General features: G+C 49.6%; 5 protein-coding genes across 5 annotated transcripts; 4 read left to right on the top strand and 1 right to left on the bottom strand.

The window, feature by feature from the left end:
• Positions 1-105: 105 nt before the first annotated feature.
• COCCADRAFT_38231 (uncharacterized protein) lies at positions 106-5,616 on the top strand (the record flags this gene model as incomplete). Its single annotated transcript, XM_007715791.1, has 5 exons — positions 106-360; positions 409-1,169; positions 3,533-3,897; positions 4,036-4,181; positions 4,234-5,616. The coding sequence occupies 5 exons, from the start codon at positions 106-108 to the stop codon at positions 5,614-5,616; spliced, it is 2,910 nt and encodes a 969-aa protein (XP_007713981.1).
• Positions 5,617-6,700: 1,084 nt separating this feature from the next.
• On the top strand, positions 6,701-10,947 carry COCCADRAFT_100598 (uncharacterized protein; the record flags this gene model as incomplete). Its single annotated transcript, XM_007715790.1, has 5 exons — positions 6,701-6,792; positions 6,849-8,953; positions 9,675-9,681; positions 10,451-10,555; positions 10,626-10,947. 5 exons carry the CDS (start codon positions 6,701-6,703, stop codon positions 10,945-10,947), a joined length of 2,631 nt encoding a protein of 876 aa, XP_007713980.1.
• A 61-nt stretch (positions 10,948-11,008) lies between these two features.
• COCCADRAFT_100570 (uncharacterized protein) lies at positions 11,009-12,786 on the top strand (the record flags this gene model as incomplete). Its single annotated transcript, XM_007715789.1, has 2 exons — positions 11,009-11,414; positions 11,468-12,786. 2 exons carry the CDS (start codon positions 11,009-11,011, stop codon positions 12,784-12,786), a joined length of 1,725 nt encoding a protein of 574 aa, XP_007713979.1.
• A 2,734-nt stretch (positions 12,787-15,520) lies between these two features.
• Positions 15,521-15,944, bottom strand: COCCADRAFT_100576 (uncharacterized protein; the record flags this gene model as incomplete). Its single annotated transcript, XM_007715788.1, has 2 exons — positions 15,521-15,682; positions 15,831-15,944. 2 exons carry the CDS (start codon positions 15,942-15,944, stop codon positions 15,521-15,523), a joined length of 276 nt encoding a protein of 91 aa, XP_007713978.1.
• A 280-nt stretch (positions 15,945-16,224) lies between these two features.
• On the top strand, positions 16,225-16,569 carry COCCADRAFT_51163 (uncharacterized protein; the record flags this gene model as incomplete). The annotated part of the gene is made up of 2 exons (XM_007715787.1): positions 16,225-16,424; positions 16,518-16,569. Coding segments are annotated over 2 exons (252 nt in total), but the record flags the coding sequence as incomplete, so codon positions are not given.
• Between the last annotated feature and the right edge of the window lie 824 nt (positions 16,570-17,393).

Raw genomic sequence — 17,393 nt, 5'->3', positions numbered from 1 at the left:
TCGACAAAACATTGTCTTCGACCTGGATCTCCTTAGACACCTCGCATCGTCAATACCCTACTGCCTCGGTCTCTCATCTACTTCCAGGGGTTGATCGGCGACACAATGCGGTTCGTGTCAAGGCTGCACGTATGTGCTGCCCTTGCTATTTTCACGATTTTGTACATCACTTGGATGAACTCAGCCGGCTTTGAGGAAACTGTACATACCGTATGGCGTGAAAGTGCGCATCGCATCGTGGTGTTTGGCAATGATTGGTCCGACACTGGCAGTTACCGTGTCTCGTCGCCAGCGTTATCTGCTATCGCTGCTCGCGACGCGGATCGAGGCGATTTGTGGGTAGAGACATTATGCAAAGAGGTAAGTGCCACATGTTCTGAAGAAGTCGTGGCCTGACACAAACTATAGCTCGAATGTGATACTGTTGACAACTTCGCACATTCAGTGCCAACGGCGGCTGATGGGGCACAGACTGGTGCTTTGGTTGACGCTGCAGTCTATGTGGAAGCCATGGGCTCAGAAAGCAATAGTAGCGCTGTCATGTCGTTTGACTTCAAGGCACAAGTGGAGCAGTTTGTCGCATACAACAAAGGAAGACAGCTCATCCCGCAACGCCTACGTAAAGAGGATGAGTGGACATTCTTCGCAGTCTACTTTGGCCTCTGGGACCTTCTGGAGTACTCGACACTGGAGAAGAGTATTGCAATGTACGCAATTGATAAAAGCATCACATCATTATTTCACCAACTTGATGTGTTGGCTGCAGACGCCCCTTTCCCACCCAAGGTCGTCATCCCGAAGATGATTGACGTTAGTTTCCTACCTCGGTTCCAGATGAAGAAGAAAGCTTTGCGCGAGGCCCAATTCGCGGAGAATCAGCACCGACTCATCTTCTTGTGGTCTTATTGGAATCTGGTTTTGCATCGGACTGCGAAGAATTGGAAGAACGGTATAGTGTACATGCCAGAGGCGAACGAGGCGATCATGCAAGAGGTCCGGGCCAAGCAACTTCACTCGAAACAACTCTCGGATGCGTTTGGTGTTGGCAAACAAACGCCTCTTTTTGAGCACATTGAGCAACCATGTCTAGCTTCGCAGCGGGGAAGTGCGGGCAGTCTGCAAGCATCCGACGTTCAAAAATGCTCCACGCCAGCTGAGCACCTATTTTGGTGGGTCACTCACAACACAAACGCACTGTCTCAAGCTGACCAAATAAAAGGGATGACGTTCAACTCAGCGGTCCGGCCCACACACTAATAGGGAATCAAGCCGTCAGCCTCATCCGCGGAAACCAATCTGTGGACCGGGAGCAACAGACGCAGGGCTCCGACGACAAGGAGAAACCTGAGAAACAAGAGGCTGAGCACTTCACACTCAAATTTCCTCCCGGATACTAGCAAGCTGTATCAACGTTCATTCCTAAGACACAAGACGCACCCCGTTTCGAGACAGACGGGAGGTACTTTGAGATCAAGCGATCGTAGTCTTCCGAGCGCAACGCGACCTTGGCTGCCAGCGCTGTTTGCGCTACATGAAGACGCCGATGCCGTCGCTATACTAAGAAATAATACAGCGGCATTGTACCTGTATCGGCCCTCCCCTGGTCTACAATTGATTAGAGTTTTCTTTCTAGTCAGTGTTACACCGCCGTTAGTGTTTACCTCTCTGTAACGGGTATTAGATGAGTCAACTTTGAACGTAACTGGACATTTTTCTCGTATTTAGAACCTTGAAGAAAATGAATAACCTTTGATTACCCGATTATAGACCATAGCGTATATGTAGTATGTTCCAGTTAATAGGGGCTTCGAAAAAAAGACAAGTATAAAGTGTCCCCAAGACTTACATCTACAAAGTCATTTAGTAATCCAAGTTTGTATCTCTAACGACCTTATTAAATATTGTTGACCTAAAATCTCTTTAACTATGATTGAAGATACATTATAAGATCAGAATATTGGCTGCTCTAGCTCTTTTTACAGGAGTGGATTGTTTCTACATAAGTAAAGTTATCTAATTAATTCATTTTAGTAGAAAATACTTCTTTTAATAGAATTATATAAATTAACTATTTATTCACTTTAGAACTGCGTCCTACCCGGAGAAGTAATGTATCCCGGCCTAATAGTTCGCTATGCACAGAATCCACCAGAAATATATCCCCCTAATCTTAACTGAAGCGAATGTTTCATATCCAGATCTTAATAAAAAGAACAGCCTTCGCTAATAATCCTAAAGGCTAGTTAGTGTTGCTTAATAGTTACACTATGTTGATTTACTAATATAGTAGTTGGGCACCAAATGGGTCAAATCTGAACCCAGCAATGATATTTCACATTGTTTTCTTAAAAAGAGTATCCTAATGTTTCCTTCATGAAATAGCTAAACTTTAGAAGAGGAACATTATCTAATCAAATGAACTCATACCAAATACTCCAACATTCTGTAAATAACGCCCGTCCCTTACGTGCCGGGAACGCACGTTAAACTACCTGTAGAAGGTTTCAGCATACCTGTCAGGCCTCTGTGGAGCAGCTGGCCCAGACACTGAACTAGGGTTAAGCGTAGTGAATGCGATAACGAGGAATAGCTAGAGAGAGAGCTGCCATGCGTTTGAAGTACCTTGCGTCTATAGTGAACTGCTTGTTGTGATTCTTTTACGCTTGCGCTGCTTTTGTAGATATCTAGATATATGACAAAAATATAAAATTACCTTTAGGTAGAGGTTTAATCGTAAAGAGGAAACAAATTCCCTTAAGGAAAAGAATTAGCGATATATTTAAATTCGAAGAAAGCTTAATTAGAGGTTGCTCTACTAAATTAGTAGTAGTACAGACTTATGCATATTAAATACGGTTTTATTGACTGGCGCGTTTGCTTTTCCAAGGGTCCGAAGTGCAAAACCGTCTTATCTCGGGGTGCGTCCCGGGTCCCAGGGATTGACATTAAAGACACTTCTTTAAAACTTGACCAAGCCCCTACAACGGTGCTTGATACTCAGCGACACTGCACATATTGCACTCCGCTTGTAGCATAGTGTGTTGGCTCGATATGCAGTATCTCTATACATCTCCCGAGACCGCGTCACTTGGTAATTACCGACAAAGAGCGGGTTACATTGTTATCATCCCTTGCATGGCGGCTGCAGGCGTGCCGCGATGTCTCGCGAATTGGTGGACAGGGCCTTTGCCGCTTTTGGACACTGGAGAACAAAGAAACTCCCAACAGAGGTCAACTACATTTGACTGGAACAATCATCTTACTGGATCGGAACAGCTACGCGTCCGCATGTCGCATAGTGCATTTAAAGAAACCTAGAATATTGCGTAGTCGATCCAATTCGTTGCCTCCGTACTCATTGAGAAGCGGGACAATGAATCGTGGCTTTCCTTGAGGAGGCTCATTAGCGTAGCTATCTTGTTGTTAATACCCAAAAAATGTTAGCAAGTCTAGTGCTGCCACCGATTGTTCGGACTTCACCTCCTCCGTCTTCACTTCCACTCTCCGCCGCAACTTTCTTCAACATTCCAAGGCGCTACGTCAAATCCACAATGCAAACGGAACATATTTGTCCACAGTCCCCTATAGATGCCGCGAAGCCCCCACAGAGTTTGCGCAAGAGTAGTCGGATCCAAGAGACACGCTCCAATTCAATGCCTAATCTTACCACCGAGCGCAACTACGAGGACGATCCATCACCGACTGGCACATCGTCTCCTCGGTCTACAAGGAAAAGGCATGCTTGCCTTGTGGAAGCATCTGAGAGCGAGGAATCTGGCAGTCCGACAGATGAGAAGCCACCTCCGAGTGCCACATCAACAACTGCTGGGTCTCCGGACTTCGTAGGCCACGTCTGTCTCTGTCAGCCAGAACCAAAGATACCCCGGCCCAGGAATGGTGGGTTTTAGATGTCTCTTTGTCTCGCAGCGGTCTATCTTCCAACTATATCGTCATAATCCGGAGTCCGAGTCAGAACAAAGAATACTGCTTTGTTTGTAGAAGATGCTTGCGCAGTCTGCTGACCACCCTTTACAGCATTTATCCTCTATCGGCAGCACCACCAGCAGGCTATCATTGCACGCAACCCTGGTCTCAACAACCCTGACATTTCCAAGATCATTGGTGAACAGTGGAAGACTGAACCTGAAGAGCGCAAGAAGATCTGGCAAGACCTCGCACAGGTTAGTATTGCAACTTTTTCTTGTTACAGATCTTCATGTTGATGCTGTTTAGGAGGAGAAAGCTAGGCACCAGGAACAGTATCCTGATTACCGATATCAGCCGCGTCGAATAGGCAAATCCGGTTCATCGCCTCTGAATCCTTTTGGCCAGCATACCACTGTTGACAAATATCGTTGTCAACGGTGTGGCGGTCGCAGTATCAAGACGCCTACTAGTCCATATTTTGACCCTTCTGGTATCCCTATATTACCCCCTCCTAATATCACTGAAGGCATCACACCAACAACTCGCTACCTACCAGTGATCGGCAACCTTAGCATGGAGTCACCTGTTCACCCACGGGGTCACGGTCCTCCGAATCTCAACCACCTCAAATTGAGAGTCACTTCGGGGATACGCGACGACTCAGCAGCCCCGAGCCCTTCTACACCGAACAAGAAACGAAGGTTTGAATATGGACACCCACACCCTGCCCTCGGCCTCAGAGCAGATGGGCCCTACTTTCCCTCGACACAGTATGCCAGGCGCGAATCTTTACCTCCCATTCAGATACGGTATTCGCCCCCGAACAGCGCGACCATGCCGCCTCCCCGCACACCTCGTGATGGAAGGCTCTCGATAGTGGAGGTGGGACCGTCGTCTCACAGCTCCAGCCCTAAAAGCGTAGAAGAAGTTCTTAGCGCCTATGCGTACGGAAACAAGATCAAGCTTCTTGGCCGCATAACCCCTCCGTACAAGGAGCTCAGGGAGGGAATGCCATCTGGTAAAGAAGGCCGTGGCGCCATTATCGCTATCGAAGGTGACGATCTGGCTGCGGTCAAGGAGCTTTCAGAATGGCTCAACGAGCACCTTGCCAAACAAGGCGAGTTCAAGCCCCAAATCAACGAGCCACCAAGAGTTCCTGGCAACGATGGCAAGGATGTTACTTTCGACGATTATCTCGACTTGATCAAGGAGTGGCATGGCAAGAGCAAAGAGATGATTGAGTATATCACCACTACTTCTTCCGCCGCTTCCCCTTGCCAAGATATCATGTCGGACAAAGATGCTTCTACCAACACCACCACCTCGCGCAACGACTCCGCAATGCTATGCGACTCACCCGCTGCGACCCTAAAGCCCGTCATCATCCTACCTACCTTCCAACTCCATGCATCTGTCGTATACGCGTCCCGCATCCCCATTCAAGACGCGTATAGCGCAATGGATCATTGGCAGTGGATGGCTACGCTCTGGCGGGGAACCGTGGGCTCGGATCTCACCCTGTATGTCAAGAGCTACGATGCCAAGGAGGGTCAGATCGGGCAAAAGCCTGAAATGGACGATCCTAGCAGGTGCTACACTGTGTTCAAGGAGAAGGAAGGGAAGTTTACCGAGCCCGATTTGAGGAGGGTTGGGTTTGAGGTTGGGGAGTGCATCAAGGCTATCAGGTAAGGATTGCTTGCTTGGACCTCCGTATACTACGTACGGACAACGATTTCATTTGTTGAAGATGAGGTTTGGTGAGGCACGATGGATGTTTTTTTCTTTTCTTTCTTTTCCTCTTCTATTCTTTGTTACAGTGCTTCTCTGGTTTTGAAGAGATCATTGGTTGCAAGCCCCCCTGTCAGAGTTGTGACGCATTTGTGACGGGGCCTAAATTGGGGCTGCGCACAAGGTGTTTAACCCATTCATGGTACATAGCTTGGCACGCGATTCGGGGTGTTTTGGCGGTCTTACTACTATGCCTATTCTTCTTTTAATAATACTCCGGAATTTCTACAGTCATGGTATATACTATATATATGACGGGTTTCCGTCGCACGCTTTGTTCATTACTATTTCCAAACCTCTCGTACCTCTGCCTGTCATAGCAGTTGCATACTATGCCATATTAATACAACTCGTCGCATAGCTAAAACTCAGTTCACGTGCTTTTGCTTACTACAAATAGCAATCAGCAGACAAAAGAACATGGAGATCTGGGGAATGCCGTGGCTGGCGGACTAAGGCTCCCGCCGGCATGCATATGACGCGAGTCCTCGGACAAACTGTTGCCAAAGCCGAGAACATGTCATAGCGCAGCTTTCACATGGCACGCACGCATCCACAACAGCTTGTCACATGCCGAACCCTCACCCAACCACAGAGCCTCATGCAGCAAATGCGCCGCGCTTGTCGACGGCCTTGACGCCTATTCAGAAACATGGATGACCAAGGGCTGAAAGCATGCCCGTCTTTGTCCCATCTCTCCTTCGTCCCCGATCTCAACTAGTTGTAGTTACAATCCCTTCCCCCCATCTTTTATTACCCCAGGTTGTGCTGCCCGCAACATACCCCGGATTCCCACATTTCTGGCATTCACACATGCTCACGCAAGACTTGGCCGCTGCAACAACAACCGTGGAGACCCGACTTTGACGCCTTTCATGACGCTGAACGAGGCAAGCTCTTTGTTTGACAGGTTCAGAATAAGAATATCCGAGTGCGCTTTGTAAAAGGGAAGCGCCGTGCGAGCGAGAGTGAACGAGCTTGCGCCATGATAGATCATGTACTCGGGCGGCCGTCAGTGCAATTTCGAAAGATCCAAGTGCTAGCAGTAGTATCTTTCTGGTCCTTTTATCTCTACAGGTAAAGCACTCACGTGGTTTTACAAACAACACATGCTTACAATCCTCCCTTTCCAGAGGCGACCGCCATGGCCCCCCAATTGTCCGCCGTATTTCCGCCCTTCTCTCCAGGAAGCTGACTGTGTGGCAATCGGTCCTCGTAACGCTCCTCTACCTCTACGTCGCTCGCAACTTTGGCAAGCTTGTCGGCCTCGAGTGCCCCGAGCCACTCGCAAGTCTCTACTCGCGCTCCTACTTCCGCGCAACATGGGTTACAACGGCGCTGGATGCAGGCTTCTGGTCCGCCATGCGTATCAAGCGAAAAGGCCTGAGGGACTTCCTGTCGATTGTGTTTAGCATATACTATATGATATGCGCGGAGCAGGCCGACGAGAAGGTGAGAAAGATTAGGGCTACTCTCACCGTCGATCACCTCCGTGTCGCGTGGAACAAAGGAACGACGCCGTATCTTGGCGCCTTGACCAGCTTGATGCGCCCGAGGTTGATGGTTTACCCGCCGCGCAAAATCAGGATACCACGACCAAGGGCAAGCTCGTACAAAGAGCCTGTGACTGCGTGGTTGTATTTCAACGGCCCACGAAGCGCGCTCAAGAAGCACGATAAGATTGTGCTGGATATACCTGGTGGGGGCTTCGTTGCTATGGATCCAAGGAACCACGATGATAAGCTCATGGGATGGGCTGGTAAGACCGGTCTGCCCGTGCTAAGTCTGGACTACAAAAAGGCACCTGAACATCCGTATCCATATGCGCTTAATGAGTGCTATGATGTCTATCATATGATCATGGCTTCGAGGGGGACATGTATGGGACTATCGGGAGAACTCGAACCCAAAGTTGTCGTTTGTGGTGATTCGGCAGGCGGTAACTTGGCTGTGGGTATGGTGCTCATGGTCCTACAAAGTGGATCGACGGAAACGCGAAGATGGCAGGGCGAGCGCGCTCTACCACCCCCTGTTGGCGTAGTGCTGGTCTATCCGGCGCTGGACATGAACATCGGAAACTGGATGTCTGACGAGCAGATGGCCCTTATCCGCGACCGAAGGGTAAGGAAGACAAATCGGCCCATTCTTCGACATAAGAGTGACGACTACCGACACCTTGCGCCAAACACTCCTTATGGGTCTGATACGGACAGCGATGATGATACCAAGAAACCAAGCATAACCAATGGTGCAAATGCAACTTCCACCCGCACCCTCAAATCTGCCCAGACGATGATCAGGCTTTCTGCTGCCCATACTGGCATAGACAGCCACTCCCTTCCTCGTATCGATATGAGCAATACCGCCGCTAATGGTAACACTGCCGCCGGTCAGGTAACATCAGCAAGCACCAACAGTATGCCACCTACGCCATTAGCGACTCAGCCACCTACCCCAGGTGCACCGCAACCAGCACCTCCTACAACCACCATTAAAACCCGTCTCGCAACATCGAGTATGATTTCATACTTCAACGACCGCATTCTGACGCCGGAAATGATGCGTGCCATGATCATCCTGTACATAGGCCCACATCACCGTCCAGACTTTAGCACCGACTTTCTTCTTTCACCGTTGCTTGCACCAGAGTCTCTCCTAGCAAAATTCCCCAAGTGCTGGATGTTGACCGGTGAGCGCGACCCACTTGTCGACGACACAGTCATCTTCGCCGGACGTCTACGACAGGCCAAGCGCGCCGAATGGGTGGCAGCAAAAGACCTTGGTCTCGACTGGGCTCGTGGCGAGTTCGACGAAGAGAACTGGGTGAATGTCGATCTCATCCCGGGCATCAGCCACGGCTTCTTGCAATTCGTAGGCGTATTCCCTGAGGGCTGGAAGTACATCCATCGCTGCGGCAAATGGATTACTGAGGCTTTTGACGCAGATGCCGAAAAGGGTGAGCTGGAAACGCCCATGTACACGCCGCTTGCTTCAGTCAGACGGCCAGGCGAGAGAGGAGGCGATTATTTCGGTACTGTGGGGCTGGCGGATGCGATTGATGGGCTTACATCGCCACAACGGGGGCGACACCATCGTCGGACGGGGACTGCGAGCTCGATTGATGAGGATAGGCCGCTGGAAATGACGGTGCTGAACAAGGGAAAGAGAAGTCCGCAGAATAACCAGTCTGCAAAGGAACGAGATTTGAATGTAAGGGGTAGGGGCAGAGTAAGGAAGAGTGAGCGCGGTAGAAGAAAGAGTCTAGTCAGCTTGGCTTCAGAGGATGATTTGCTGGGGAGAAGAATGAAGGGCCTAACGGGGGGTTTGGGTGGTGATGGCGTTGTTTGAGGATGAGAAGACCTGAGATGACTATGGTTGTGTTTGTTGGGTATTTAGCGTGCATGAATGTATAGCGACTTTTGATGAATGAAATAGATAGTCTGCTGATGCAATATTGCGTGCCTTGTCGGCGATGTTGTCGGTGTATGTGATGGCGGGGTTTACGGTGGTAGCTTGACCCTGTGAGTGTAAAGTACGCATCTCTTTATTGTTCCGTCTGGGGACCTTCCAAATGGGATTTGTGAATACATTGATTCACTGCGTGGTACTTTGAACAAAGGAAATGAATGTACTCTGTTCATCGTCAACAGCACTATCGTCTCTTGTAACCATTCGTACAAGCCCTCTGTTGTAGGTGCAAAGTTTTGTTTAGAAGCAAGGTGGCCCACCTCACTTAAGCCCAAGAAATGATAGTGGGGGTTATTTGTCCTTTTTTTTCGCTCGCGTCCAATGAAGTCATTGCAGAAGTAACTAATATCGTTATGATTCTCTCGCTCAATATCTGAGTCATGGACTGATGTTAGTGAGTACCACTTCATAGTGGAGCTGCACATAGTAACGGAAGGAATAGGAAACTAGTAGATCGGACATGTGTGAGCGGTATTTCTTGACTCGTGAAGACGATTCGTGCAGTTAGTAGGTGTGTGTTTGAATGGGAACCAAATCCCAGTTCCGAGGTTTTGGCGCTGTGATCTTTGTGCTTGTTCGTAGCTCGTGTGTTGGTGCACCTTGGACTTCGACGATAGTGGGGCGTGGCCCCATGTCGGGGTCTGTACAACTCATGTTGATGGGTGGTGGAGCTGTAGAAATTGACTCGTAACGGTGCTCATCCTGCCGCCGATGACCACTGTCTCACCTTGATCTTCACAGAATGTCGGATGCTATACGTTCGTTTCTCCATACTCCATGGCCGGTTCTACCCGAGGTGGTCCCAACACATGGCTCTGGTGCCCCTGGGGTTTCTGGAGAGTGGGCCTAGCGGCACTGTTGCAAGGCCTCCAGGCTGGGGGAAGCGAGGCTGGAGCGGAACATGTCGGACGGTGTACTGGAGCTAGGTACACTCCCTTCCCCCGTTCTCTACGGCTGCGTCCATAAACGGTATGGACGCCGAAACCCCGGTGGTAAACCAGGAAGAGAGCCTCACTGACCAGGGTTTCCTCCGCCCTCCGATTCCGATGGTGATACGTGCGTCGAACTGGGTTGCTACTTTTTGGCAATTCGCACCGCTTGTTGACGCATCCAATGGCGTAACGACGTCATGGCTTTGACGCTTTGACTGAAGTAAAGCCGGTCGAGGCTCCGGCAGTTGAACGGTGTTGAGAACTGGTTGCAAAGGCTAGTTGTCCGCCACTCCCGCATGTTACCCGATGCTTATCTTTACCTACTGTATGTCCAGCTTTGCGGGGTTTTGCTTGCACGAGCTCAGGAATCTCCAACAAAACTCCACGGGGAATGACGTTCGAGACGAGGGGACACGCACACCCTGCCTCTTGTGCAATCGGTGGATATCTCGGGCGAAAACTTTGTTGGATCGCAGAGCCTCATGTGGGGCGCTAGAAGCTTCTTTGCAGCCAAGCTCCACCAAGACGTCGGACCGATGCTTGTCTATCAACGCCCATCTCTACTACTACTGGACGACGATTGGCAAACCTGCAACAACCGGCTTTAGACTCGCGCTTACTGTTTTGGCAGGGGGCCCGGTATCGCTATGCGCGCAAGCCAGAAAATTTGCTGTCTCTGTGCCATGGAGACTCCACATTACGTCACTCCAGCCGTATGAGGAGGACCATGGGGACTTCTCCATGGGCACCGATCTTTTCCACTGGGGTTTATAAAGGGAGGAGATATGCACTGGATGGTGCCTTTTTTTTGTGTGCGAGAGATTACTCGTGATCCTGCTGCCTCTCTTCTCCCCTCTTTTGAACGCCCTCTCCTTCGCTGATCACTGCCCATCATGGATGAGAAGGACACAAAGATGGCCGATGTTGGCAACAAGTCGGCAGACCCACAGTTCCAAACTGAAAAGAACGACAACATTCAAGTTGCTCCTGCACCCGATTACTCTGCACCAAAGGCCCGGACAGAGCAGCTTGAAGATGCACGAGGATGGGAATCCGAGAATTTAATCCAGGATCTTTCAAAGCAACTTGAGCAGGCCAATTACAAGAAGGGTTTTTTCGACCTCGAATTCAAGAACCCCAAGCACTTCACATGGATGCTTATTGTTTTTGCGTCCATGGGTGGTCTGCTCTCTGGTCTCGATCAGTCGCTTATTTCTGGCGCCAATTTGACGCTTCCCCATGACTTGGGTCTTACCGATCAACAAAATTCGCTGGTCAACTCTGGCATGCCTCTAGGTGGTACGTTTTCAAAAACAAATTCTATTGTCGAAACTCGTACTAAACTCATCTAGCTGTCGCTGGTGCTTTGCTCATCTCGCCATGCAATGAATACTTTGGTCGCCGCTGGGCCATCATCATCTCCTGCATTCTCTACACCATTGGCGGCGCTCTCGAAGCTGGAGCCATGAACTACGGAATGATTGTTGCCGCCCGTGTCATCCTCGGAGCTGGTGTCGGTCTCGAAGGAGGTACCGTCCCTGTCTATGTCGCCGAAACCGTCGAGAGCAGAATGCGTGGTAACATTGTCTCGCTGTATCAATTCAATATCGCGCTAGGAGAAGTTCTTGGCTATGCCGTCGCTGCCATGTTCATCAAAGTTCCAGGAAACTGGCGCTATATTCTCGGTTCCTCGCTCGTTTTCTCCACCATCATGGGCATTGGTATTCTCTTCATGCCGGAAAGCCCCCGGTACCTGATGCACAAGAAGAAGCCTCTTGAGTCCTTCAAGGTGTGGAAGCGTATCCGCGGCATTGCTACACATGAGGCACGTGAAGAATTCTTCGTTATGAAAGTCAGCACCGAGATGGAGGAGGCTGAGGTGGTCGCTCAACGCACCAACTGTTTCCCATGGATGGACTTTTTTACCAAAGCACGACCACGACGCGCCATTATTTACGCAAACATAATGGTGTTTTTGGGTCAGTTTACGGGTGTCAATGCAATTTTGTACTACCTCGGAGTTTTGATGTCGCAAATGGGCTTTAATACCTACGATTCCACGTACGTTTCGCTTGTTGGTGGAGGTTCGCTTTTGCTCGGCACAATCCCCGCTATATTCCTCATGGAAACCTGTGGACGTCGTTTCTGGGCTATTTCTATGCTGCCTGGCTTCCTCGTTGGTCTCGTCCTGGTCGGTGTCTCCTACCAGATCACTGATCTCAGCGGCAAACTCGCTATCTACTTTACCGGTCTGGTCCTGTACATGTTGTTCTTCGGTTCCTACGCCGCACTCACTTGGGTCGTTCCATCTGAGGTCTACCCTACATACCTCCGGTCCTACGGAATGACTACCTCGACTGCATGGCTGTTCCTCTCCTCCTTCATCATCACCTACAACTTCACTGGCATGCAAGAAGCCTTTACCAAGACAGGTCTTACAATTGGATTCTTTGGTGGCATCGCCGTTGTCGGATGGTTCTACCAGATCTTCTTTATGCCTGAGACGAAGGATCTCACTCTTGAGGAAATCGATCAACTATTCCAGAAGCCAACCCGACAACTTGTCAAGGAGAATATGAAGAGTTCTTGGGGAGTTACGAAGGATCTGTGCCATTTCAGATTCAAGAAGGTGTTTATTGATAACAACCGCAGGCGTGGTCGTGAAGAGTAAGGGATGACATGCGTAGATTCGCGGTGGCCATCCAGCACGGTTCATGCAGGGGCTACTCAGCCCTCATTGATGAGTACACGGAGTTGAGAAGAAGCATATGAATATGCCGAACTCGGAAATGACGATGACGCTAGATAGATTTCGTTGTAATTGTTCGATACCCCGGATAGATTTTCTTCAATCCAATATATCATTTTAGCAGTTGCTATCAAACTTACATTTTGAAATACGTCCTTTATGTCTCTTAGTACCAGTCTGCAAACTAGATAACTACACCTAATCAAGGTATGCATGCTACCGTTTTAGTAGATTACCAGACCCCCGGTTTATTACCAGAAGCCCACAACCTCCACAGATTCTCCACACTACCAAATAAGATCCATACAATCCCCACAAAAAGGAATGTAACTAAATTTATATGCGTTTCCCGGCTCAGCACCATACATCACCCTCAAACAGGGGATAACGAAATCAAGCAAGCCGATAAACCCACATTACTCACCTTGTTTCTAATCCACACAGCACAGCAGCCCCGCAAATGAATCCGCAGCTTAAAGAGAGAAGAAGAAAAACACGGTGTTTTCAAACCAAGTCAATTCAAGACAAAATGTAAGACAGTCCAAGCGGGCGTACCTGGTGCGAGACCCCCTCCCCGAAATCAGACAATGTCTCAACAACACCAATGTCTCTCTCTGTCTCTGGGTGGGCTTGAAAAAGCGAGCCAGCATGTTTGCCATGTACCTTTGCCACCTTCTTCTCCTTTCTTCTCTCCCTCCCTAATCCTCCCCCCCTCCCCCAAAAAAAAACATCCCTCAATTTCTTAAGACGAAAGTCGAATTACAAAGCGAAACAAAAGAGTCGACAGCAAATATCCAATACCTTCCTCAACGGGATTCATCGACAAAACCTTGGATGATGACGCTCACCGTGTTCCCCCTCGACGGCGGTTCCTTCGATAACACGCCGCATGTTGCTTCCTCTGGTGCCGCCGTGTCACCTAGCTGCATGCTTGTCATCTGTTTGGTCGCTACGGCTGTGGTGTTTGTGGGAGGGAGCGAGGGAGTTCTGGATCGAGTGTTGGGACTGGTGGGGTGGCAAGCATGGTTAGTCTCTCTTTTTTTTTTTACTTTGGCGCTTTTCTCTCCTTCTTTGGGGGGTGGGACTTTGTGGGATTCGGAATTGAGCGGCATGGGGCTAATGCGAGTGGTTTTTTTTAAGGATCGAATAATATTGCGACTAGTGCTGCTGTGCCTTTTGGTATGGAGGCGGCTGCGAAGATGGATATGTGATGGGATCTGGAGAATGCTAGGCGGATCTGGGGGAAATGGGGGGTGATGGCGGGAATGGGGGTACGGAGTAGTCGGGATGAGAGCGGGGAGCGGGATTGAAGGGACATGGGATGAGAATCCTTCAAAGTCAAGCAAGAGATCTGAGACTTCGATCTTGAAGTTCTACATGAGTTGGGCTCATCTGATGGCAACGCGGACAGGCTTTCATTTCACCGAAGTCTGGATTTCAGAAACTTTATTCTTCTATTCTTGGAGACCTAATCATTGAATCTTGATACATTTCAGACACCATTATACAGACAATGCAACATTGTGTGTATTCTTAAAATATATCTTGCATGATTGAAGACTAAGGTTACTCAATGGCTCAGTCTCGTAATTGAACCTGCCTCGGGTTGACAACAGAAATATGCAAAAAAGTATTTAGCTGAAATCTTCATGTCGCAATTACGCTGTACTGTCACTGAATCCAATGCGTAGACAGCAATCAATCTCAGGATAGGCATAGGGCTTTCATGAACTGGCGTAGCACCGGATTTCCTTGTTCTGACTGAAACTGGTTTTGGCTGCAGGACGATGCTGGGGTACGCATAATGTTTGACTGATCATTGGGGTAACACCGTAGATGATCCGTTTCGCCTTAGACGAAGAAAGGCCGAATGGCTTGAGACATGTTGTCATCGGGCATATCATGTGCGTAGGGTTTAGCGTAATTATTAGCGCTTCGCCTGGACGGCTGCATGTAGCAGTTACACATAGGTCTCGTGACCTTCATCCTATGTACGTAGGTGTGGCGGGGCGGTGAACGGCATTACGGAAGGTCATGTGGAGGGGGGGTTTGGTTCGGTGAAGATCGACGTCCATGTATTCTTCCCGTGGGGCAATTGGCAAAATACATTTGTAATACCTGTGACTTTCCGGTAACCATGGTTGCACTATGATGTGTTATACATGATTTCACTAGCTGTGAAAGCACACGTGCAGCTCTAAGAAAATAGCATTGCCCTTGCATACGCTACTGCACCAGGAAGCGATCCGGTTAATTTGGACGGGCCATGATAGCTTCGACAAAACCACTGGCGTGCAATGTAATGACATGCATATTGATCATGAGCCTTGTGAAGATTCGCTGCTAGCTTTTGATCTCGGTAAAGCTTCCAACTTTGCCATGGGTAGCGGGACGAAGTATGCGGTAGTGTTTGTCCAAAGCTAGCAAATGAGATTGAGTACAGTGCTCAAGTCTCCACTCTAGTTGCTATTATTGCGCTTTTCCGTGTCGTCAGTGTGGTATTAGTCCAGGAGGGAATGGATTCTGTAGCACCGGTGAATTCTCCAGAGATTTCCATGCGGATCCTTATGGGTAGAGAGGTATTTTCCTTTCCTGTACAGTCTATGCGGAGATGTGGTAAATGCTCAACGTGATGCAGCTTGAATTTTCCGATCTCTCATCTCCCTTCAGTCTGCCCTTGCTCTTTCGCCCTCCTCTTTTCGACAATCATTGCGATTTTCCTTTCCATCTCATTCTTCTTTAGGACTAAATCGGCGCGTGTGACTTCGAGTTGGGCGATCCGTTCTTCGGGTGTGGCTTGGAGGACCTGTCGTTTTTGCTAAAAAGACAAACCATTAGCATATCGTATGGTTTGTTGGACGCTCAGGATCGGGCTCAGTAGTCCATATTACCTTCATAGGCATACAGTACATTTGAGAGGAAGCAATCTTCACCAATCCTTTACATAAAGTGAATGATCAACATACCTGCTTGATTTCTTGCTGTCCCTTCAACCCCGCGCCATAGATGGTCCCGGTTATTGTGATGGCAGCGACTGCGCCAGTCATGATCCAGCGCCGGACGGTCTGGAGAGTTGCCATGGTTCCTCGCGATGTGAGTCCGGTGAGATGATGCGACAAGGGATCAATCAATGGTGGTGCGCAAGGGCAATGGAGTTGAGGCCGCAGAAGAGTCGAAGCGGAGTGGAGATTCCAATCGCCAAGCCCTGTTCGCCGCGGGAGTCCCACCACGATTCAATGCGACGCGTCCCCCACTTCTGCGTCCACAACAATCACACCACCAACACTGACGGCCAACGACTATATCGATCTCGACTACCAGAAGTAAACCTCGAAGGTTCCGGCGACTATAGCGATTACGATGTCGAATGTCCCTCGCTCCCACACTCCAGGCGGCTCGCGCCTCAGTACCGTACCCTCGCAGAAGCCGCGCCAACTCTCTCACCTACAAGCGCAACTGGCACAACTGACGGCAAACATGGCGGACCTGGAGAGTCTGATGCGTATGACGGCTGGTCAGGCACAGGATATGCGGGGATTGGGCGGTTATGCTGGCGCCATGTAAGTTGCGACGGTTGGGATACTCGGCCAAGTCCAGGACAAGGAGCAGGGCTCAGGCTGTATGGATGACGGGCGCTAACACTGGATACCTAGGTTCATGGCGGCAAGCAAAGTCTTGGGAGAAGAGACGGTCAAGGGCGGCGGAGCGGTGGATGACAAGAAGGCGGGAAAGGAATGAATTAAATAAAGCCATACAGCGACCGTGCTGTGTATCCCGCGCACGCTTCGAATCCCGAGACGAGACGAATATACAAACAGGGCAAGGCGGTGCCATAATTGGCAATCTCTGTGTCACGTCACGTCAGGCCGGTTGACGAGATAGGGAGCGTGGATGTCACCATCCCCACGGAGAAGGGCGCTTGGATATCAGCAAGGGGATGGCAGGAAATGCTTGAGAGACGGAATCATCGGGATGTATGCAGATACCCGACGAAGCATATGATGGTCCCTGCAGCGATGCTGGGTTGGCATGGTATGGATGAAAATGTATAGCCACCCAGCAATGTACTCACATACCGCGATATAAAATCCCCGCACCCCGATTTTAGGCCCTCCCCAAAAATACTGTGGGGGCCCCTTATCCAAACCCACTTGCGACGATCATTCAGAAAAATCGCAATTTTGATTGCCCGGCTTACACGACCGGCCGACGGCGAGAACGTTAGTTATCATGGCCGCAAATAGGCCCCAAGACACGACAATAGCAAAAGCACAGTCTCGCCAACTCAACAAGATGCAGGGTCTGGAGTTCTTATCGACTACGCTGATTCGCCAGGGCGTGTGCCTGGGGAAGCCAAACGATGCTCATTGCTTCGCGCACAGCCGCAGTATACATTTCCCTGCGTAAGATAAGGTATCTGGAGATAGTCTATCTCTGTTTCACATCCACAATAGGAAGGCCACCTACTCGCTGGATATGTGGACTGTACCCAAACCAACCACGTTTGCATGCATTCGCAAGCATTATTG

This window comes from Bipolaris zeicola (genome assembly GCF_000523435.1).
Source record: "Bipolaris zeicola 26-R-13 unplaced genomic scaffold scaffold_116, whole genome shotgun sequence".
Lineage (NCBI taxonomy): Eukaryota > Fungi > Ascomycota > Dothideomycetes > Pleosporales > Pleosporaceae > Bipolaris > Bipolaris zeicola.
Note: the sequence above shows the minus strand (reverse complement) of the source record. Positions and strands in the feature narration are given on the sequence as shown.